This window comes from Mustelus asterias, unplaced genomic scaffold (genome assembly GCF_964213995.1).
Source record: "Mustelus asterias unplaced genomic scaffold, sMusAst1.hap1.1 HAP1_SCAFFOLD_1542, whole genome shotgun sequence".
Classification (NCBI taxonomy): domain Eukaryota; kingdom Metazoa; phylum Chordata; class Chondrichthyes; order Carcharhiniformes; family Triakidae; genus Mustelus; species Mustelus asterias.
The window spans coordinates 40,858-62,603 of NW_027591487.1; the positions used below are offsets into that span (position 1 = coordinate 40,858).

General features: G+C 49.2%; 1 protein-coding gene across 1 annotated transcript in view; it reads right to left on the reverse strand.

The window, feature by feature from the left end:
- Positions 1-21,746, reverse strand: part of LOC144488411 (adhesion G protein-coupled receptor L2-like) — a gene marked incomplete at both ends in the record, with an annotated part of 83,165 nt that overhangs the window by 37,376 nt on the left and 24,043 nt on the right. Inside the window, one exon of the mRNA XM_078206485.1 lies at positions 9,409-9,708. Within this exon, the coding sequence (XP_078062611.1) occupies positions 9,409-9,708 (300 nt within the window). The remainder of the gene's footprint in view (positions 1-9,408; positions 9,709-21,746) is intronic.

Sequence of the window (21,746 nt, forward strand, 5' to 3'; positions counted from 1 at the left end):
CATTTATTGCCCATCCCTAATTGCCCCTTGAGATGGTGACCTGCCTTAGAAGAGTCATAGAATCACGACAGTGCAGAAAGAGGCCATTCGGCCTATTGACAACAATCCCACCCAGGCCCTATCCCCATAACTTCACATATTTACACTGCTACTCTCCCTGACACTAAGGGACAATTTACCTATTTTAGCATGGCCAATCAACCTAACCTGCACATCTTTGGACTGTGGGAGGAAACCGGAGCACCCGGAGGAAACCCACGCAGACAAGGAGAGAACATGCAAACTCCACACAGACAGTCACCCAAGACCAGAATTGTGCCTGGGTGCCTGGTGTTGTGAGAGAGCAGCGCTAACCACTGTTTGCCCTACTTGAGGCACTACAGTCCATGTGGTGCAGGTGCACCCACAGTGCTGTTAGGGAGGGAGTTTGAGGATTTTGACTCAATATATTTCCAAATCAGGATGGTGTGTGACTAGTAAGTGGACAGGCGAATGTGCCCCCATTTGCCTGCTGCTCTTGCCCCTTTAGGTCACAGGGTTGGATGGTGCTGTCAAAGGAGCCTTGGCAAATTGCAGCAGTGCACCTTGTAGATGGTACACATGGCTGCCATTGTGTAACAGTGGTGGAGGGACTGACTATTGAAGGTGTTGGATGGGGTGCCAATCAAGCGAGCTGCTTTGTCCTGGATGCTGTCAAGCTTCTTAGTGTTGTTGGAGCTGCACTCATCCAGGCAAGTGGAGAGTATTCCTTCACACTCCTTAGAAACCCGACAGTGCAGAAGGAGGCCATTCAACCCATCGAGTCTGCATGGACAACAATCCCACCCAGGCCCGGAATCCCACATATTTACCCCGCCAATCCCTCTAACCTACACATCCCAGGACACTAAGGGGCAACTTAGCATGGCCAATTCACCTAACCCACACATCTTTGGACTGCAGGAGGAAGCCAGAGCATCCGGAGGAAACCCACGCAGACACGGGGAGAATGTGTAGACTCCACACAGACAGTGACCCAAGCCGGGAATCGAACCCAGGTCCCTGGAGCTGTGAGGCAGCGGTGCTAACCACTGTGCCACCGTGCCGCCCTTGCAGAGATAGTGAAAGCATGGGTGCATTGAGACACAAGGCGTGAAACCTTTACAGTTGATTTGAGGGACAGGGAAATGTGAAAAATTAGGATTTATTCACTGAGGAAATCAGGAGGCAAGTTTTTGCGAAAGTGGATAGTGACAGATTATTTCCACTGCCTGGGGCGATTGCAAAAAGAGTGTAGACATTTAAAGTAATCAGACAAAGAATTAAAGGGAAGATTAGAAAAAAAGCTCTTTACTCAGCAGGTAGTTACAATGTGGGATTCTCTGACACAAACTGTTGCTCAAGCAGAATCCATTCTTTCTTTGAAAAGGGAATTATCAATGCTTATTTGAAAAGGAATATTAATGGTTACGGGGAGTGATCAGCAGAGGGAGATTGGACAGACTTGCTGGTCTATTCAATCCATTATTCTGCGAGAATGTTCTATGATTCAGGATCTTGTATCGTATTAATAAAGACTGGCTCTATCTTGAAAAGAACACAGAGAAAGGCACCAGAAAGTGAGAAGTTAACACACGCTTCATGATTGATAACAAGTTTATTTAATTTCCCTTTTAACAAAGGGTTTTGCTCCATTTAATTTGAAGTAACATGGAAGAACATGGTGCCAACGGGTCAAGATGGCTGTGAATTCTCTTACGTACTAAGTGGCCGGTGAATCGAAAGGTAGAATGAACAAAGAACGAAGAAAAGTACAGCCCAGGAACAGGCCCTTCGGCCCTCCAAGCCCGTGCCGATCATGATGCCCTAACTAAACTACAAAAAAAAATTCTTCTGCCCTTCTTTGGTCCGTATCTCTCTTTTCCCTCCCTATTCATGTACCCATCCAGATGCCTCTTAAATGTGGCTAATGTGCCTGCTCCCACCACCTCCTCTGGCAGCGCGTTCCAGGCACCCACCACTCTCTGCGTGAATAACTTCCCCATCACATCTCCCTTAAACTTTCCTCCACTCACCTTGAACCTGTGCCACCTTGTAATTGACACTTTCACCTCTGACTATCCACCTTGTCTATGCCTCTCATAATTTTGTAGACCTCCATCACAGTAACTTCATTGCAGTGTTAATGTAAGCCTATTGTGACACTAATAAGTAAACTTTAAGTTTCCCCTCAGTCTCCGTCTTTCCAGTGAAAACAATCCTAGTTTATTCAAACTCTCCTCATAGCCAACACCCTCGAGACCAAGCAAAATGCTGGTGAACCATCTTTGTACTCTCTCCAAAACTTCCACGTCCATCTGGTAGTGTGGCGAAAGATTTTGGATAACTTCAACAAAATTAAAACCAAAGGCTTGTATCTATTACATCTCACACCGCTGTCCCCGCAGCATGAAGGGAGAAATTAATTACATGGACAGTGGAATGACTGCGGCTATGTTGGCATATGTAATGGCTATATAGCACACAGCAAGATCCCATAAACAGCAACAAAATGAGTGACCATGGTCGGAATTCTCCAACCTCGCTCACGGTTGGGATTCTCCGGTCCCGCTGCTGTGCATGGAGATTTGGATGAGTGCCAAATTCTCCATTCCCGCTGGCAGGGGTGACGGGACATGCGAGACCGGAGAATTCCGACCCAGATCCCAATTATTTTTGCCATATCGTGGTCAGGGATGAGGTGGGGGAAGGGTTGGAATCTTGACCAGGAGTTGGGTAAGGGGGGGAACTTCTGGGGAACTTCTTGCTCATCATCAAACAGTCCACAGGAAGTTGATTGAAGAACAAATTACTGGCCAGGACACTGGGGATAACAGGGGCGGCACGGTGGCACAGTGGTTAGCCGGGACCCGGGTTCGATTCCCGGCTTGGGTCACTGTCAGTGTGGAGTCTGCACGTTCTCCCTGTGTCTGCGTGGGTTTCCTCTGGGCGCTCCGGTTTCCTCCCACAGTCCAAAGATGTGCAGGTTAGGTGGATTGGCCATGCTAAATTGCCCCTTAGTGACCAAAGATACGTAGGTTAGGGGGATTGGCGGAGTAAATACATGGTGTAACGGGGAAGGAGTGGCCTGATATGATGCTCGATCAAAGAGTCATAGAAATCGTAGAATTCCTACAGTGCAGAAGGAAGCCATTCGGCCCATCGAGTCTGCACTGACAACAATCCCATCCCAGGCCCTATCCCCACAACCCCACACATTTACCCTGCTAATCCCTCGAACCTATACATCCTCTGATACTAAGGGGCACTGTGAGGCAGCAGTGCTAACCACTGTGCCACCATGCCATCGAGTCAGTGCAGACTCGATGGGTCGAATGGCTTCCTTCTGCACTGTAGGGATTCTATGATATTCTATGTCATTTCCCCTATTCTTCTTCAAAATAGTGCCTTGGGGATCGATTATGTCTGCCCAAGATGCGGGCTCGGATTAACATTTCAGCTGAAGGATGGCACCTCCGACAGTGCCGCACTCTCTCAGTGCGGCAAGGTTAGCCGAGGTTTTCCTGCTCCCTTCCTGGATCACCACCCTCCTACTCAGAGGTGAGAGCACCACCAACTGAGCCATAGCTGACTTTCCAATGTCCCATCCGGCTGTAGTTCAGCTGTCACATTCCTGTCTGAGTGACTACACCTCATTTGGGTTAAAGCAGTTTGGGAGGCCACAGGGTTGTGAAAGGTAACTTTAAGTTTAAAGTTTATTTATTAGTGTCACAAGTAGGCTTACATTAACACTGCAATTAAGTTATTGTCAAAATCCCCTAGTCACCACACTCCAGTGCCTGTTCATTTGATTTGATTTGATCTGATTTATTATTGTTACATGTATTAACATACAGTGAAATGTATTGTTTCTTGTGCGTTATACAGACAAAACATACCGTTCATAGAGAAGGAAAGGAGAGAGAGCAGAATGTAGTGTTACAGTCATAGGTAGGGTGTAGAGAAAGATCAACTTTGTTCAAGTACACTGAGGGAGAATTTAGCATGGTCAATGGGTGGAACAGCGATTAGCACTGCTGCCTCACAGCGCCAGCGACCCAGGTTCAATTCCGGCTTGGGTCACTGTCCGTGCGGAGGCTGCACGTTCTCCCCGTGTCTGCGTGGGTTTCCTCCGGGTGCTCCGGTTTCCTCCCACATTCCAAAGATGTGTGGGTTAGGTTGATTGGCCCTGCTAAATTATCCCTGAGTGTCCCAGGTTGCGTAGGTTAGAGGGATTAGTGGGGCAATCAGCCAGGATTCTAGCTCCAGCTCCCAGTCTGGGGAACCCGAACACAGAAACAAACCACGGAGTGTGCTGGAAGTGTGGAATGAAACCAGGAAACGCTCAGCAGGTCTGGCAGCATCCGCGGAGAGAGAAAAAAACTTAATGCTTCGGGTCAGTGACCTTCCGTCAAAATGGTGCACCCGGGTGGCCAGAGGCAGAGAGAAGATTGCAACTCTCATCGATCGTTTTAGTTCATTATTGACAAAACAAAGCCCCCTTCTTAGGGGATGCAGGCTGGCTGGGAGGGGCTGGGAATGTTGCACACTGACTTGTAGCGGGGAAGCATGGAAGACTGCAACAGGAGGAGGCCATTCAGCCCATCCATCCATCCTGTTCCACCAATCATTAAGGTAATGGCTGATCTGCGAATCTCTATAAAGGGAAGGAAGACAAAGGCAATGAAACCTTACCATTGCCATGCAGAGATGCCGCACCATATTCTGGACGGCTACACTCACCTGGGAACCGACCAGAGCTTTGGGAGAGGGTTTGGCAGTCACGCCACCTGCCCTTAAATGTGACTGCATGAGTGGCAGCAGTCATTCATTCTGGCGTGAGCTGGTTTGCCCAGGGAGGGAGCAGTGGCACAGTGGTTAGCGCTGCTACCTCACAGCGCCAGGGACCCAGGTTCGATTCCCGGCTTGGGTCACTGTCTGTGTGGAGTTTGCACCTTTGCCCCAGGTCCCCGAATATCTTTTTAAAAATCCATTTAAAATGAACATCTGATCGAATATCAATTTGTGTTTGTACAGGAGAGTTCCAAACTCCTGCTACTCTTGGCAAGAAGGCACGTTTCCTAACTTCACTCCTGGTTCTGATATGTGGACCATGCCTCCTAGTCATAGACTCCCCAAACAGCAGAAATAGTTCTCCCTAAATCCTCTCCGATTTTGAAAATCAATCAATACACCCCTAACCAATCTTCCCGAGAATTGTGGAATCATTCTGGTAAATTAATACTGTACCCTTACCCCCCCAAACCCCCCCCCCCCCCCCCCACCCCGGCCCACCCCCACCAGGGCCAAGATATTCTTCCCAACGTTTGATGCTCAGAACTGCTCCAGATGTAGTCTCACCACGTATCAGAGCTTTGTGTATCTGAACCATGATTTCTACCCCTTTAGATTCTTTTTTAGTCCGTCATCGGATATGGGCATCGCTGGTAAGGTATTTGTGGCCAATCAATAATTGCCCTCAAGTGCGGCGAAGAGTCAACCACATTGCTGTGGGTCTGGAGTCACATGTATGGAATCCCACAATTCCCACAGTGTAGAAGGAAACCATTTGGCCCATTGAGTCTGCACCAACTCGCCCTGCAAGGGTACCTTACCCGGGCCATTTCCCCCACCGTGTCCCCGTAATCCAGTGCAATTACCATGGCTAACCCATCTAACGTAGCATCTTTGGACACTGATGGCCATTTTACCATGGCTAACCCATCTAACCTGCACACCTTGGGACACTAAGGGGCAATTTAGCATGGCCAACCCATCCAACCTGCAAATCTTTGGACTGTGGGAGGAAACCAGAGCACCTGGAGGAAACCCACGCAGACACGGGGAGAACGTGCAAGCTCCACACTGACATTCAAGGCTGGAATCGAACCTGGGTGCCTGGAGCTGTGAGGCAGCAGTGCTGACCACTGTGTCACTGTGCTGTCCACATGTAGGCCAGTACGGGCAAGGACGGCAGACTTCCTTCCCTAAAGGACACTGGTGGACCAGGTGGATTTTTAAAAAAATCAATGATAGATTCAAGGTCACCATTACTGAGACTAACTTTCAATTCCAGAGATTGTTTTTTAAATTGAATTTATTTATTAAATTAACTTAAACACCACCTGCTGATGTGGTGGTGGGATTTGGACTCTATGGCCAGGATTTTATGGCCTCACTCGAGCGAGACCAGAAATTCCCACCCGGGATCAACGGAGATTTCCATTGTCGGTCCCTCGCCTGCTCCGATTTTGTGGTGGCTGAAGTGGAACAGTTCCGGTGATGTCCCCGGAGCATGTGCCTTTACATTACAGAGGAGGCGATGGCCTAGTGGTATTATCGCTGGACTATTAATCCAGAAGCTCAGCTAATGTTCTGGGGACCTGGGGTTCGAATCCTGCCACGGCAGATGGTGGAATTTGAATTCAATAAAAAAATATCTGGAATTAAGAATCTACTGATGACCATGAAACCATTGTTGATCGTCGGAAAAACCCATCTGGTTCACTAATGTCCTTTGGGGAAAGAAATCTGCCGTCCTTACCCGGTCTGGCCTACAGAAATGTGGTTGACTCTCAAATAGGGACGGGCAATAAATGCTGGCCAGCCAGTGACGGCCATGTCCCACGAATGAGTAAAAAGAAACTCATTCAGTAACACTCCCATTGTGCACCATTGCCTTCCTCTATGGATAAAGGCCAGCAATCTCATTTGCTTTTTGGATTATTTTGAGTGGAGGAACGAAAGAGAAAAAATGAACAGAAATGAATGTAGGGTTGATGACAACCACATCACCAGCGGCTGTGTTGCAGGAGTGAGGCGACCATGGCATTAGATGCTAATGGATATTTCTGTCATTCGACGGGGAGAGCACTTTGCAGCATAGTTAATGCCACTGAGCATTTTCAAATGTTGGCTTAGCACACTGAATAATGACTACTCTTCAGTGAAGTAAAACAACAATTTAGCTGATTATTAGGGGGCCACATCCAATTAACTCAAGTGCAGGAGGCACACCCCAGGCTTTTCACAAATCTCAGCTACGTCGCTGGTGTCTGTCACAGATGGACAAGGTTTTGATGCCACTGCCAAGACTATTGGAGCGGGGCGGATGGTGTGAATTGCTGCATTGTGCCAGCCTCAAGCAGTTTCTCAGCTGTCTGATCTCTATAAAGGGAAGGAAGGGGAGGAAGACAAAGGTAATGAAACCTTACCATTGCCATGCAGAGCTGCACAGAGCTGCCGCACCATACTCTGGGCAAGGACGGCTACACTCACCTGGGAACCGACCAGAGCTTTGGGAGAGGGTTTGGCAGTCACGCCACCTGCCCTTAAATGTGACTGCATGAGTGGCAGTAGTCATTCATTCTGGCGTGAGATGGTTTGCCCAGGGAGGGAGCGGTGGCACAGTGGTCAGTGCTACTGCCTCACAGCGTTCGATTCCCGGCTTGGGTCACTGTCTGTGTGGAGTTTGCACATTCTCCCCGTGTCTGCCGGGGGTTCTTCCCACATTCCAAAGATGTGCGGGGGTTAGGTGGATTGGCCATGCTAAATTGACCCTTAGTGTCAGGGGAACTAGCTAGGGTAAATGGATGGGGTCATGGGGATAGGGCCTGGGTGGGATTGTGGTTGGTGCAGACTCAATGGGCTGAATGGCCTTTCCTGCACTGTAGTGATTCTGTGATTCACTGCCTTCAATGCGCCCTGTGCCCAGGTGCATCCATAAGGTGATGGATGCCTTCCTTGCAGAAGACTGGCAGTATCATCATTCTCCCCTCATGTCCAGACAGGCAGCACTGCTGCTGGTTATACCTGACCTTTTGGCCACTGCGGCTTTCGTTTCTTGGGGTGGGGGGAGGTGGGTTTGATGGCAGGCCCTCCTCAGTTGTTCCTCCCCTCCCTCCCCCGCCCTGCATCACCGGTCTGCAACGCACTGGGAACAGGATCTCTCGACTACAATAAGGGTTGTGGTCGGTAACCACTGTAAACCCGTCGAAGATAACAAGCTGAAGAAGTGGGAATGGAGATGGGGGCTGCCGGGGAGAATCCGATTCTACTCAGTGGGTGGTTGCCATTCACAACACACTTTCTGAAAGACAGCAGAAGCTGAGCCAATAGTAAATTCTGAAAGGATGCTGGGTAAAGACTTGGAGATCTAACTGCAGGGTTACGGGGAAAGGGCAGATTGAGTGGGACTGCCTGCACAGCTCTGACAAAGAGCCAGAATGTAGTGGCCCTTTAAGGAGGAGGAGCATTCCCTGACGGTCACATGATCGGTGAGGACCCTATAGATTGTCCTCGTGAGAAGCTGAGCCAATGGGCAGGAGGGTATCAGTTCAGGTTGTGGAGGGACTGGCAGTTGGAGCCAGAGAGTCGAGAAGAGCAGACGCGTTATCTTCCAACCCACTATTTCCCTCAGACTCCATTTCTACCTCTTTAACACCCCCACATCTCCCCCTCCTTCACCCCCCTCATCCCTTACTCCTTCACCCCCTCATCCCTTCCTCCTTCACTCCCTCACCTCCCCCTCCTTCACCCTCTCGTCTCCCCGTCCTTCACCCCCACATCTCCCCCTCCTTCACCCCCTCATCCCTTCCTCCTTCACCCCCTCATCCCTTCCTCCTTCACCCCCTCATCCCTTCCTCCTTCAACCCCCCATCTCCCCTTCCCTCACCCCCTCATCTCCCCCTCCTTCACCCCCCTCATCCCTTCCTCCTTCACCCCCTCATCCCTTGTCCTTCACCCCCTCATCCCTTCCTCCTTCACTCCCTCATCTCCCCCTCCTTTGCCCCCTCATCTCCCCCTCCTTCACCCCCCTCATCCCTTCCTCCTTCACCCCCTCATCTCCCCCTCCTTCACCCCCTCATCTCCCCCTCCTTCACCCCCTCATCTAACCCTCCTTCACCCCCCCATCTCTCCCTCCTTCACCCCCCCATCTCTCCCTCCTTCACCCCCTCATCTCCCGCTCCTTCACCTCCTTATCTCCTCCTCCTCCTTCACCCCCTCATCTCTTACCTCCTCCCACCTCCCTCTGTCTCCCTGGCCTTCCAACCCACCCCCTTCCCCCATGTCACTCATGCGGGGAATTGATAAAAAGACGGTGTTACCCCCAGAAAAACAATTGTCTCCCGATTCAGAGTTTGGTTTTGCAGCAGAAACAGCTCTGTTCTTCCTGGTAACCAGTGAAAATAATCCCATTTTCCTTCAGATCTCTGCTGCAAACACAGGGCCCAACATGGCAACAATACCCTTTACACTAATTCATCACAAATATAGTTTTTAACAACGAGGGAATAAATACCATTTGAGCTCCTCTGGAATTAGATTGAGTGCTTTCCAACAATTTAGACACAAAACACAACAGAGACACTAAATAAAAACCCCTCTTACCTCGAGTCCCCTTTGGACATGGGCGTTCCACCATTAGGCCTCGCTGTGTCTGAGGCCAGCCTATTTCCCTGGCTTGCGTCGCCTCACAGAATCTCTCGGGGATGGGGAAGAATGTGGACACTGGGGGTGTTTTCGTCACAGCATCGGATAGGCCCGGCCTGGGCCCCCTGCTGCCCTCTTTCGTGCCTGTGGCCAGCGTTGTGGTGGCGAGAGCTTTCTCAGAAGTGGTTGAGGTTGTGGTCGCCACTGTGGTTTTCACACCAGCTGCCCCAAGAGAAGTTGTCTCAATCGTGGTTGGTTCTGCAAGACAAGTTAACATGTAAAAACAAACAAGCTCCTTGGCAATTTGAATGACTAGAGTTAGGAAGGAGCAAAGAGAGGAACGGGAGCAGACTGTTCTGAACCTCGGGCCTGTTCTGCCTTTCAATAAGATCATGGCTGAACTGTATATTAACTGGATAGGATTATGGGATGGTTACAGCGCAGAGGGAGGCCATTCAGCCCATCATAACTGTGCCAAGAATCATTGAATCTCTGCATCACAGAAAGAGGCCATTCGATCCATGATATCTGCACTGACTCTCCGATAGAGCATCTTACCTAGACCCTATCGCCGTAGCCCCACATATTCATCCCGCTAATCCCCCAACTCTACACATCTTGGGACACTTAAGGAGCAACTTAGCATGGCCAATCCGCCTATCCTGCACATCTTTGGACTGTGGCAGGAAACTGGATCACCCGGAGAAAGCCCACGCAGACACGGGGAGAACATGCAGACTCCACACAGACAGTCACCTGAGGCCAGAATCGAACCCGCGACCCTGGCGCTGTGAGACAGCAGTGCTAACCACTGTGCCATCGTGCCGCCCCTTTGTCTTATATTGCCTCCTTGTTCTTCCCACCTAAACGTGCCCTCCCCTTGATCCTGTAGCCATGACTACGCATGCTGAACAAAAAAAACCATCTATTTCAATTGTGAACTTTCAAGTGACTGCCCCTCGCCCCCTCCCTCCCTCCCCCCTCCCTCGCCCCCTCCCTCCCTCCCCCCCTCCCTCCCTCCCCCCCGCCCTCCCTCCCCCACCTCAACAGCTATTTTGCGAGCGAGAGTTCTGGAATTTCCACCACTCTCCGCACCGATAAATGTTTCCTGACATCACTGCTGAACCGCAGAGCTCTAATTTTAAGGTCGGATCCCCTTGTTCTGGCACCTCCCCCTCACCCCCCCCCCCTCCCTCCCCCCCCCTCCCTCCCCCCCCCCCCCCCCCCCCCCCCCCCCCCCCCCCACCGCCCCTCCACCCCCTCCTCAGGAAACAGCCTCCCCTCTCAAATCCTTTCATCAGCTGAATCACCTCAATTAGACCTGCCCTCGATTCGATTCTCCACATTCGAGAGAGGGGGGAAGGCCAGTCTGCACAAGTTGACTTGTAAACACTGGCGGATATATTTTTTAAAAAGTATTTAACACTTAAGCGTCATTTGCTTTCAACAGCAACCGAGATTATGACTCACTTGAGACATTAATTTGATTGAAAGCCTTTCCACCTTGCAGTCACTACATGTGTTACATCTCATTGAGCGCAGATCAAAACAGTCATTACACTTTTGCCAGCAATAAGCAGATGTGAAAATTGAGGAATGCGCGGCTGGGTAAGGTACAGCTTTCAATTTACTTCGTGTTTCAGTAACTTAATGCAGCGCCTTACAAGAAAATAATTAATGTAACATCTTGCGCCCAACCCCCTGCAGTCATATGTGCTCAGAGTTGGTGAGTGAGTAAGCCTGATTAAACTTTCAGACAGCCCTGGTATTCTTATATTCTCTCACAGTCAGAGCTTTCCCTTGAAATGACAGACTGTTGGATTATTCGGAGAGCAATATCTCTGCGTAAAGTTCGATCAAAAGGCTGCTTGCGTGCGTAAGAATTCTTGCTTCTGTAAGCATGTGCGGGGCTGAACGGCGGCGCAGTGGTCAGCACGGCTGCCCCACAGCGCCAGGGACCCGGGATCGATTCCGGCCCCTGGTGACTGTCTGGGTGGAGTTTGCATGTTCACCCCGTGTCTGCGTGGGTTTCCTCCGGGTGCTCCGGTTTCCTCCCACAGTCCAAAGATGTGCGGGTCGGACGGATTGGCCATGCTAAATTGTCCCTTAGTGTCGGGGGATGTTAGCAGAGTAAACACGTGGGGTTATGGAGATAGGGCCTGGGTGGGATTGTTGTCGGTGCAGACACGGTGTGCCAGATGGCCTTCTTCTGTACTCTAGGGATTTTATGTCCACCATCTCAGTACGATGCATCCAGCAGCAAGTACTAGTCATCTTTCTCAGAAGACGAAGGAAATTTGGCAGTGACGACACTCACCAATTTTACAGATACACCATAGAAAGCATTCTTTCTGGTTGTATCACAGCTTGGTATGGCTCCTGCTCTGCCCAAGACCACAAGGAACTACAAAGGGTCGTGAATGTAGCCCAGTCCATCACGCAAACCAGCCTCCCATCCATTGACTCTGTCCACGCTTCCCGCAAAGCAGCCAGCATAATTAAGGACCCCACGTACCCCGGACATTCTCTCTTCCACCTTCTTCCGTCAGGAAAAAGATACAAAAGTCTGAGGTCACGTACCAACCGACTCAAGAGCAACTTCTTCCCTGCTGCTGTCAGACTTTTGAATGGACTTACCTTGCATTAAGTTGATCTGTCTCTACACCCTAGCTATGACTGTAACATTCTGCACTCTCTCGTTTCTTTCTCTGTGATCAGTATGTTTTGTCTGTGTAATGCGCAGGAAACAATACTTTTCACTGTATGTTAATAAATGTGACAATAATAAATCAAATCAAATCAAATCAAATCTTCACCAAAATAGTGTAAAATGTGAATCCATGAGGTGGAACTGTTACCCCGGCTGGCAGGGTCAGAATTTAATTTCTTTTGCCCTCTTCAGTTTTCCCCCACTTCTTTCGCAGGAAATACCATGCCTCGGATGTTACCCTGCAGTCTGGTGCCCTTGCCAGGACATCCAGCATCAATGTTAATGCTCCATGCCTCTATGCCAGCCTGCTCCCAATCCTTATTTTGCCTCGCCCTTAGCTCATCCAGGGTGACTTTAGTGGCAGTTATTGTTGGCGCAGACTGGATGGGCCAAAGGGCCTTTTCTCCACTGTGTGACTCTCGAACCCCATCAAAGTATCCTGCCATTTCCTTCACCTTCCTGTTTTCTTTGTTCAGCTTCCTCTTGAATCTATCCATGCTATTTGCCTCAACCACCCTCCATGGCAGGAAAGTTCCACAATCTGGATAAAGAAGATTCCCCTGAATTTCCTCCTAGTTAGCTTCGATGAGGCACCTCCAGAGCGGGATTTTCCTGCCACGCTCGCCCCAAGACTGGAAAATCCCGCCTGAGGAAGACGGATCTTGGCATGGTCCTGTCCTGCCCACTACGATTCCCATGGCGGGCGGAATGGGAAAATTCCTCCCCAGTGTCTCAGGGTTTTCTGACAAGACAGAGTGCCGAATATGGACGTACACGAGCATGCAAGGAATCCCAGCGTGTTTACCCTCTAGTCAGTGGCTACTCCACTGGCCAGCTCAAGTGAGCTGAATAAATTATGGCACCCTCCCCCCTGCCGTCCCCTGGCAAATGCAGTATAATGTTGGCAAATGTGAAATTCTCCACTTTGGCAGGAAGATGCATAATATCTAAATGGTGGGAAATTGCAGAGCTCTGAAATGCAGAGGGATCTGGGTGACATCATGCATGAATCACAGAAGGCTAGTATGCAAATACAACAGGTGATTAGCAAAGCGAATAGAATGTTATCTTTTATTGCGAGGGGAATTGAACACAAAAGTAGGGAGGTTATGCTTCAGTTGCACAGGGTATTGGTGAGACCAATAGAGCCTCACTTTATGGCAGTGTCGGTGCCTCACTCTGTGCCTGTATCCGTGCCTCACTCTGCGCCTGTATCTGTGCCTCACTCTGCACCTGTATCTGTGCCTCACTCTGCGCCTGTATCTGTGCCTCACTCTGCGCCTGTATCTGTGCCTCACTCTGCACCTGTATCCGTGCCTCACTCTGCACCTGTATCAGCGCTTCACTCTGCGCCTGTATCTGTGCCTCACTCTGCACCTGTATCAGCGCTTCACTCTGCGCCTGTATCTGTGCCTCACTCTGCGCCTGTATCCGTGCCTCACTCTGCACCTGTATCAGCGCTTCACTCTGCGCCTGTATCTGTGCCTCACTCTGCGCCTGTATCCGTGCCTCACTCTGCGCCTGTATCAGTGCCTCACTCTGCGCCTGTATCTGTGCCTCACTCTGCACCTGTATCAGCGCTTCACTCTGTGCCTGTATCAGCGCTTCACTCTGCGCCTGTATCAGCGCTTCACTCTGCGCCTGTATCTGTGCCTCACTCTGCGCCTGTATCTGTGCCTCACTCTGCGCCTGTATCCGTGCCTCACTCTGCACCTGTATCAGCGCTTCACTCTGCGCCTGTATCTGTGCCTCACTCTGCGCCTGTATCAGTGCCTCACTCTGCGCCTGTATCTGTGCCTCACTCTGCACCTGTATCAGCGCTTCACTCTGTGCCTGTATCAGCGCTTCACTCTGCGCCTGTATCAGCGCTTCACTCTGTGCCTGTATCAGCGCTTCACTCTGCGCCTGTATCAGCGCTTCACTCTGCGCCTGTATCTGTGCCTCACTCTGCGCCTGTATCCGTGCCTCACTCTGCGCCTGTATCAGTGCCTCACTCTGCGCCTGTATCAGTGCCTCACTCTGCGCCTGTATCAGCGCCTCACTCTGCGCCTGTATCAGCGCCTCACTCTGCGCCTGTATCAGCGCCTCACTCTGTGCCTGTATCAGCACCTCACTCTTTGCCTGTATCAGCACCTCACTCTTTGCCTGTATCAGCATGTCACTCTGCGCCTATATCAGTGCCTCACTCTGCGCCAGTATCAGTGCCTCACTCTGCGCCTGTATCAGCGCCTCACTCAACGCATGTATCCATGCCTCACTCTGCACCTGTATCAGCGCTTCATTCTACGCCTGTATCCGTGCCTCACTCTACGCTTGTATCCGTGCATCACTCTACGCTTGTATCCGTGCCTCACTCTACGCCTGTATCCGTGCCTCACTCTACGCTTGTATCTGCGCCTCACTCTACACCTGTATCCATACCTCACCCTCCACCTGTATCCGTGCCTCACGCTACGCCTGCATCCGTGCCTCACTCTACGCCTGTATCCGTACCTCATTCTACGCTTGTATCCGTGCCTCATTCTACACCTGTATCCATACCTCACCCATCACCTGTATCCGTGCCTCACTCTACGCCTGTATCCGTACCTCATTCTACGCTTGTATCCGTGCCTCACTCTACACCTGTATCCATACCTCACTCTATGCCTGTATCTGTACCTCACCCTTCGCCTGTATCTGTACCTCACCCTTCGCCTGTATCTGTACCTCACTCTACGCCTGTATCCACAGTTCATGCTGAGCCTATTTCTGTGCAGCAAGGTGTCTTTTTCCGTCTGAATTTGTTTTGTCTATTTCCCCTCCACTAACGGCCCAGATTCCAGACCGTTCAGTCCTCTTGCTCTACTGTCTGTTCGTTCTGTACTTGGAGGAGAGTCAGCATGAGCAGATTATTGAACTGTGAGAGGCATCACAGCCCAGAGAAGGCAGCATTTCCAGAGTGCATCCAGGAGCTGGTACCTTGGGCTGATATCCGTCCCTCAGCCAAGAGGGTTCGAGTCTGATCTCTTCCTGATCTGTTCGGTCACAACACCAAGACATGTAACATAATGTTGCTTTGCAGTGCCTTACTTGCCTTTTGGAGAAACTGCGACACACAGATCCTACTCTCTCACTCTGAAGCTGGTGCCTGCCTCAACATTGCAAACTTGACACTTTGGTAGCCTTCCTTCCGTTGCCATGGTGACCCGCTTGCTGCCAGCCAGGCTAATTTCCCCGCATTATCCACTAAGTGGGGCTGGTTGGAGAATAATTTGCCAGGCCCAAAAGTCTGCTCCCGTCGATCCTAATAATTGCAACTGTATCATAACCCCTCAACCAGAACCGGAACCATCTTAATTTGCCCGCTCTGTCGAGGACCCATTATGAAAGGGCTACTGATGTTCCACTTATCTCTGCACGATTGATATTCTCATCCTGCCACATCGCAAGCATCGAAAGTAAGAAGCCTTGAACACATGTCTGTGCGTCATGCCTTTTCTTTTAAGGGTTTCATCCTTAAAACTTGCAATAAAATCCTTAAAATTGGCAGCACAGGTGGAAAAGGTGGTGAAGAAAGCACAAGGCATGTTTGCCTTCACCGGCCGGGGCATTGAGTATAAAAGTTGGCAAATTACGTTACAGTTGTATAAAACGTTGGTTCGGCCACATTTGGAATATTGTGTCCAATTCTGGTCGCCTCACTACCAGAAGAACGGGGTGGCTTTGGAGGGAGTACAGCAAAGGTTTACCAGGATGTTACCTGGTATGGAGGGTATTAGCTATGAAGAGAGAATGAATAAACTGGGATTGTTCTCCCTGGAAAGACGGAGGCTGAGGGGCGATCTGATAGAAGTTTATAAAATTATGAGAGGTACAGATAAGGTGAACAGTTGGAAGCTTTTTCCCAGGGCAGAAATGACAATTACAAGGGGGCACAAGTTCAAGGTAAGGGGGGGAAAGGTTCAGTGGAGATGTGTGGGGGAAGTTTTTTACACAGAGGATGGTGGGGGTCTGGAATGCAGTGCCAAGTGAGGTGGTTGAAGCAGTAAGTCAGTGACATTTAAGACTTATCTGGATAGGCACATGAATAGGTGGGGAATAGAGGGATACAAGCGATTGGTTTAAGTAGGACAATGTGATCAGCGCAGGCTTGGGGGGCCAAAGGGCCTGTTACTCTGCTGTACTGTTCTTTGTATCCATTGATTGCTCCACGTCTAAGCTGTGGCTGACACTCCACACCCGACTGACTGCTCCAGAAAGCCAATCCTAGCTCACTTCCCACCTCCCCACCGGGAGGCCCTTGGAAACTTTCCTTCAGCTTAAATGCACCCACTTTTTCAGAGACTGGGAAAGAAAATATTTCTGGCTCAGTGAATGTCTGTCAAAATGATTTTTAAAAAACCCAACACCACAGGAAGTCAAAATAATTGTCGCTGGATCAGTTCTGGTCAAGCGAGGATGGACTTATTAAACCTATCATGAGATATTATATATTCTGAAGTTCAAACTATCTTGAGCTAATAAAGTTGCATTAAGAATATCGTGCTAAGTGCCAATGAAGCTGATAAGAAGGAACAAAGTCTCCTTTGAGGCTTTGCTCTCTTTTCCTGGATCAGTAACCTCGTGTACAGGATCGGGGCCAACAGAAAGGGTTCAGAACTGAGGTTCTCATTTGAAGCACCACCATTGTGTGTGGAGTCTGTACATTCTCTCCGTGTCTGCGAGGGTTTACTCCGGGTGCTCCGGTTTCCTCCACACTCCAAAGATGTTTGATTTGATTTATTGTCACATGTATTAGTGTCCAGTAAAAAGTATTGTTTCTTACAAGCTATACAGATAAAGCATATCGTATATAGGGAAGGAAAAGTTTTGAAGTTAAAGTTTACTTATTAGTCACAAGTAAGGCTTACATTAACACTGCAATGAAGTTACTGTGAAATTCCCCTAGTCGCCACACTCCGGTGCCTGTTCGGGCCAATGCACCTAACTAGCGCGTCTTTCAGGCTGTGGGAGGAAACCAGAGCACCCGGAGGGAACCCACGCAGACACGGGGAGAACGTGCAAACTCCACACAGACAGTGACCCAAGCCACAAATCGAACCTGGGTCCCTGGGGCTGTGAGGCAGCAGTGCTAATCACTGTGTCACCGTGCTGTCCAGAGTGCAGAATGTAGTGTTACAGTCACAGATAGCTAGGGTGTAGAGCAAGATCAACTTAATGCGAGGTGGATCTATTCAAAAGTCTGATGGCAGCAGGGAAGAAGCTGTTCTTGAGTCGGCTGGTACATGACCTCAGACTTTTGTATCTTTGTCCTGATGAAAGAAGGTGGAAGAGAGAATGTCCAGGGTGCGTGGGGTTCTTGATTATGCTGGTTGCTTTTCCCGATCGGCCATGATGAATTGCCATTAAGTGTCCCAAGATGTGTAGGTCAGGTGGATTGGCCATGGTAAATTGCATCTTAGTGTCCCAAGATGTGTAGGGAAAACACGTGGGGTTACGGGCATAGGGCCTGGGTAAGATGCTCATTTGGAAAGTCAGTGTAGACTTGATGGACCAAATAGCCTCCTCTGTGGGGGTTCATTGAATGGAAAACTAGGACTCTGCAACTGTTGAGTGAATCAATAATGAAAAAAAGAAAAGAAAAACTCGACCATCAACTCTGTATAACTGTCAAGTCCAAAGGAAATAAGAGAGAGATTCTGGAAGAGTAGCATTGTGATTATGAAACAGGGCTGGACAAATAGCCTGAAAATAGGAGTTCAAATCTCTGCCCAGCATTTGGGGGGCATTTAAATTCAATTAATAAACTAAATCTGTTCAAAAATAAAACAAGAGTCTGTTATTGATATTGGTACTACCAAATTGTCATAAAATTCCAACTGGTTCACTTACATCCTTCAGGAAAGGAAATTTGCCATTCTTATCTGGTCTGGCCTGCATGTGAGTCCAGACTCACAGCAATGCGTCTCCCTCTCATAACTGCCCCTTGAAATGGCCAAGCAAACTGTTCAGTATCAAGGGGTTTTGATGCACTATCAATTAAGCGAAGACTAATTAGTACGCAAGAACAAATAGGCTTTTATTCGCAAAAGACTTGGAGCACACCCATGCTGATGAACTGGTCCGGCGACTGAGGCAGGGGGGTTGGGAGCAGTCACCTTTATACCTGGACCGGGGGGGGAGGAGTTTCAGGCAGGGCCGGCAGGGGCGTGTCCAGGCATGTCACACTTACACACAAGCAATAAACTTAACAGTGGTTTACCACAGGGTTGGCTCACCACCACTTCCTCAGGGGCAATTAGGAGTGGACAATAAACACTGACTTTACCAGTGATGCCCACATCCTGCAAATGGGGAAATGCTGGCCGAGTGACATTATCACTAGACTATTAATCCAGAAACTCAGCTAATGTTCTGGGGACCCGGGTTCGAATCCCGCCACGGCAGATGGTGAATTTGAATTCAATTTTTAAAAATCTGGAATTAAGAATTGCTTGTGATGACCATTGTCAATTGTCGGAAAAACCCCTCTAGTTCACTAATGTCCTTTAGGGAAGGAAATCTGCCGTCATACTGATGTATGAGGAGAGATTGATGAGGTTAGGATTGCTTTCGCTGGAGTTCAGATGAATGAGGGAGGAATCACAGAGAGACGTATAAAATTCTAACAGGACTAGACAAGATAGATGCAGGAAGGATGTTCCCGATGGTGGGGGTGTCCAGAACTAGGGGTCACAGTCTGAGGATTCAGGGTAGATCATTTAGGACGGAGATAAGGAGACATTTCTTCACCCAAAGAGTGGTGAGCCTGTGGAATTCATTATCACAGGAAGTAGTTGATGCCAAAACATTGAATGTATTCAAGAGGCAGCCAGAGATAGCACTTGGGGCGAACGGGATCAAAGGTTATGGGGGGAAAGCAGGATTAGGCTATTGAGTTGGACGATCAGCCATGATCGTGATGAATGGCGGAGCAGGCTCGAAGGGCCGAATGGCCTCCACTTGCTCCTATGTTTCTGGTCTGGCCTACATGTGACTCCAGAGCCACAGCAATGTGGTTGATTCTCAACCACCCTTTGAAATGGCCAAGCAAGCCACTCAGTTCGAGGGCAATTAGGGATAGGCAATAAATGCTGGCTTAGCCAGCGACGGCCACGTCCCATGAATGAATGAAAAAAATAAAAGTAGCAAGAGGGCCTGAGTTGTGTGGAAGACGGCCATTTTGAAGTTGAATTCATTTAGATTCATATCTCCCTGTAATGTCATTACCTATTACGCACTCTCCTGAGGGATAATCATCTCCAATCTCTGATTTTCAGCTATCTGATTAATAGTCTAGTATACTCGGTAAACAAGAAATCTATTCTCCCCTGGGACAACAGCAGAGGGCAAATCCATGAAGAAAGCCGAATTTCAATGACACATTTTATACATAGTAATTAATCAAAAATGCAATAAAAGCTATCTTGCGATATCTTGCAAATGTTTCTAATCATCTTGGGCCTTTTCCCTTGCTGTATGAACTGAGTGGGTTTAGCTTGATTTAGATAATTAGCTCAAATTCTGAAAAAAATATATATTTTATCGAGCTGACATAATTTTTTTTCCTCTGGAATTTATAATGATTGAAATTATCCCTGGAAGAAACGAGGCCTGAATCGAAACTGGATTGAAGTGGGACAGCATATTTTTCCTTTACAGGAGTGAGGAATAAGAATAAAGTAGTAACTTTGACGTATGTTTTGGACGTCACTGCACACTTGCTACATTCACAGACATTGCACAATGTGCACGCATGGAGAATGTACGCATTAAATTATTCCAAGCTGACGTGGCTGTTTCATCCTCATTAAGCACCAGACATCAGCTGGGATTTCCACCCCTTCTGCAGCACCCCCCGTCGCCCCCCCCCCCCCCCCCCCCCCCCCCCCCCCACTAGGTTTTCCCGTAATGAGTGCAGCGAACCATTAGCTACTGGTGGGACCTTCCCGTCCCAGCAAAGTTGACGGGCTTTTACGTGACTCGCTTGGAGAGCCCGCCGCCAGCAGTTCACTTCGGTGGGACAAAGTCCTCCGAGTCCCTAATAGATGTGCGGCAATGCAAGTTTTTAGGTGTCCAGATCACCAACAACCTGTCCTGGTCCCCCCATGCCAACACTATAAGAAAGCCCACCAATGCCTCTACTTTCTCAGAAGACTAAGGAAATTTGGCATGTCAGCTACGACTCTCACCAACTTTCACAGATGCACCATAGAAAGCATTCTTTCTGGTTGTATCACAGCTTGGTATGGCTCCTGCTCTGCCCAAGACTGCAAGGAACTACAAAAGGTCTTGAATGTAGCCCAGTCCATCACTCAAATCATCCTCCCATCCACTGACTCTGTCTACACTTCCTGCTGTCTCGGCAAAGCAGCCAGCATAAATAAGGACCCAACACACCCTGGACATTCTCTCTTCCACCTTCTTCCGTCAGGAAAAAGATACAAAGGTCTGAGGTCACGTACCAACCAATTCAAGAACAGCTTCTTCCCTGCTGCTGTCAGACTTTTGAATGGACCTACCTCGCATTAAGTTGATCTTTCTCTACACGCTAGCTATGACTGTAACACTACATTCTGCACTTTCTCCTTTCCTTCTCTATGAACGGTATGCTTTGTCTGTATAGTGCACAAGAAACAATACTTTCCACTGTATGTTAATACATGTGACAATAATAAATCAAATCAAATCTAATCTTATTCCTCGGTATTGATGGGAGTTGGTGGCATGGTGGTAATGTCACTGGGCTAGTATTCCAGACGGCCAGTTTAATGTTCTGGGGACAGGGTTCAAAAATTCCAACATGGCAGCTTGTGGAATTCAAATTCATTTGGGGTGGCAGTGACACTGCTGCCTCACAGAGCCAGTGACTCGGGTTGAATTCCAGCCTTGGGTGACTGTCCAAAGATGTGCAGGTTAGGTGGATTGCCCATGGTAAATTGACCCTTAGTGTCCAAAGGGCCACACGGTGGCACAGTGGTTAGCACTGCGGCCTCACAGCGCCAGGGACCCGGGTTCGATTCCCGGCTTGGGTCACTGTCTGTGTGGAGTTTACACGTTCCCCCTGTGTCTGCGTGGGTTTCCTCTGGGTGCTCCAGTTTCCTCCCACAGTCCAAAGATGTGTGTGTTAGGCGGATTGGCCATGCTAAATTGCCCTTTAGTGTCAGAGGGACTAGCTAGGATAAATGCATGGGTTTATGGGGATAGGGCCTGGGTGGGATTGTGGTGATGCATTCTCGATGGGCCGAATGGCCTCCTTCTGCCCCTGTCGGATTCTATGAAGATGTACAAGTTAGGTGGATTGGCCATGGTAAATGTGTGGGGTTAGGGAGATAGGGCCTGGGTAAAATACGCTGTCAGAGAGTCAGGGCAGACTCGATGGACTGAATGTAAGGGAATTAGGGGTTATAGGGATCAGGCGAGTGGAACTGATCCACTTCAGATCAGTCATGTTCTTATTGAATGGCGGGGCAGGCTCGAGGGGCTAGATGGCCTACTCCTGCTGCTATTTCTTATGTTCTTATGAATGGCCTCCTACTGCACTGTAGGGATTCTATGATTTGTG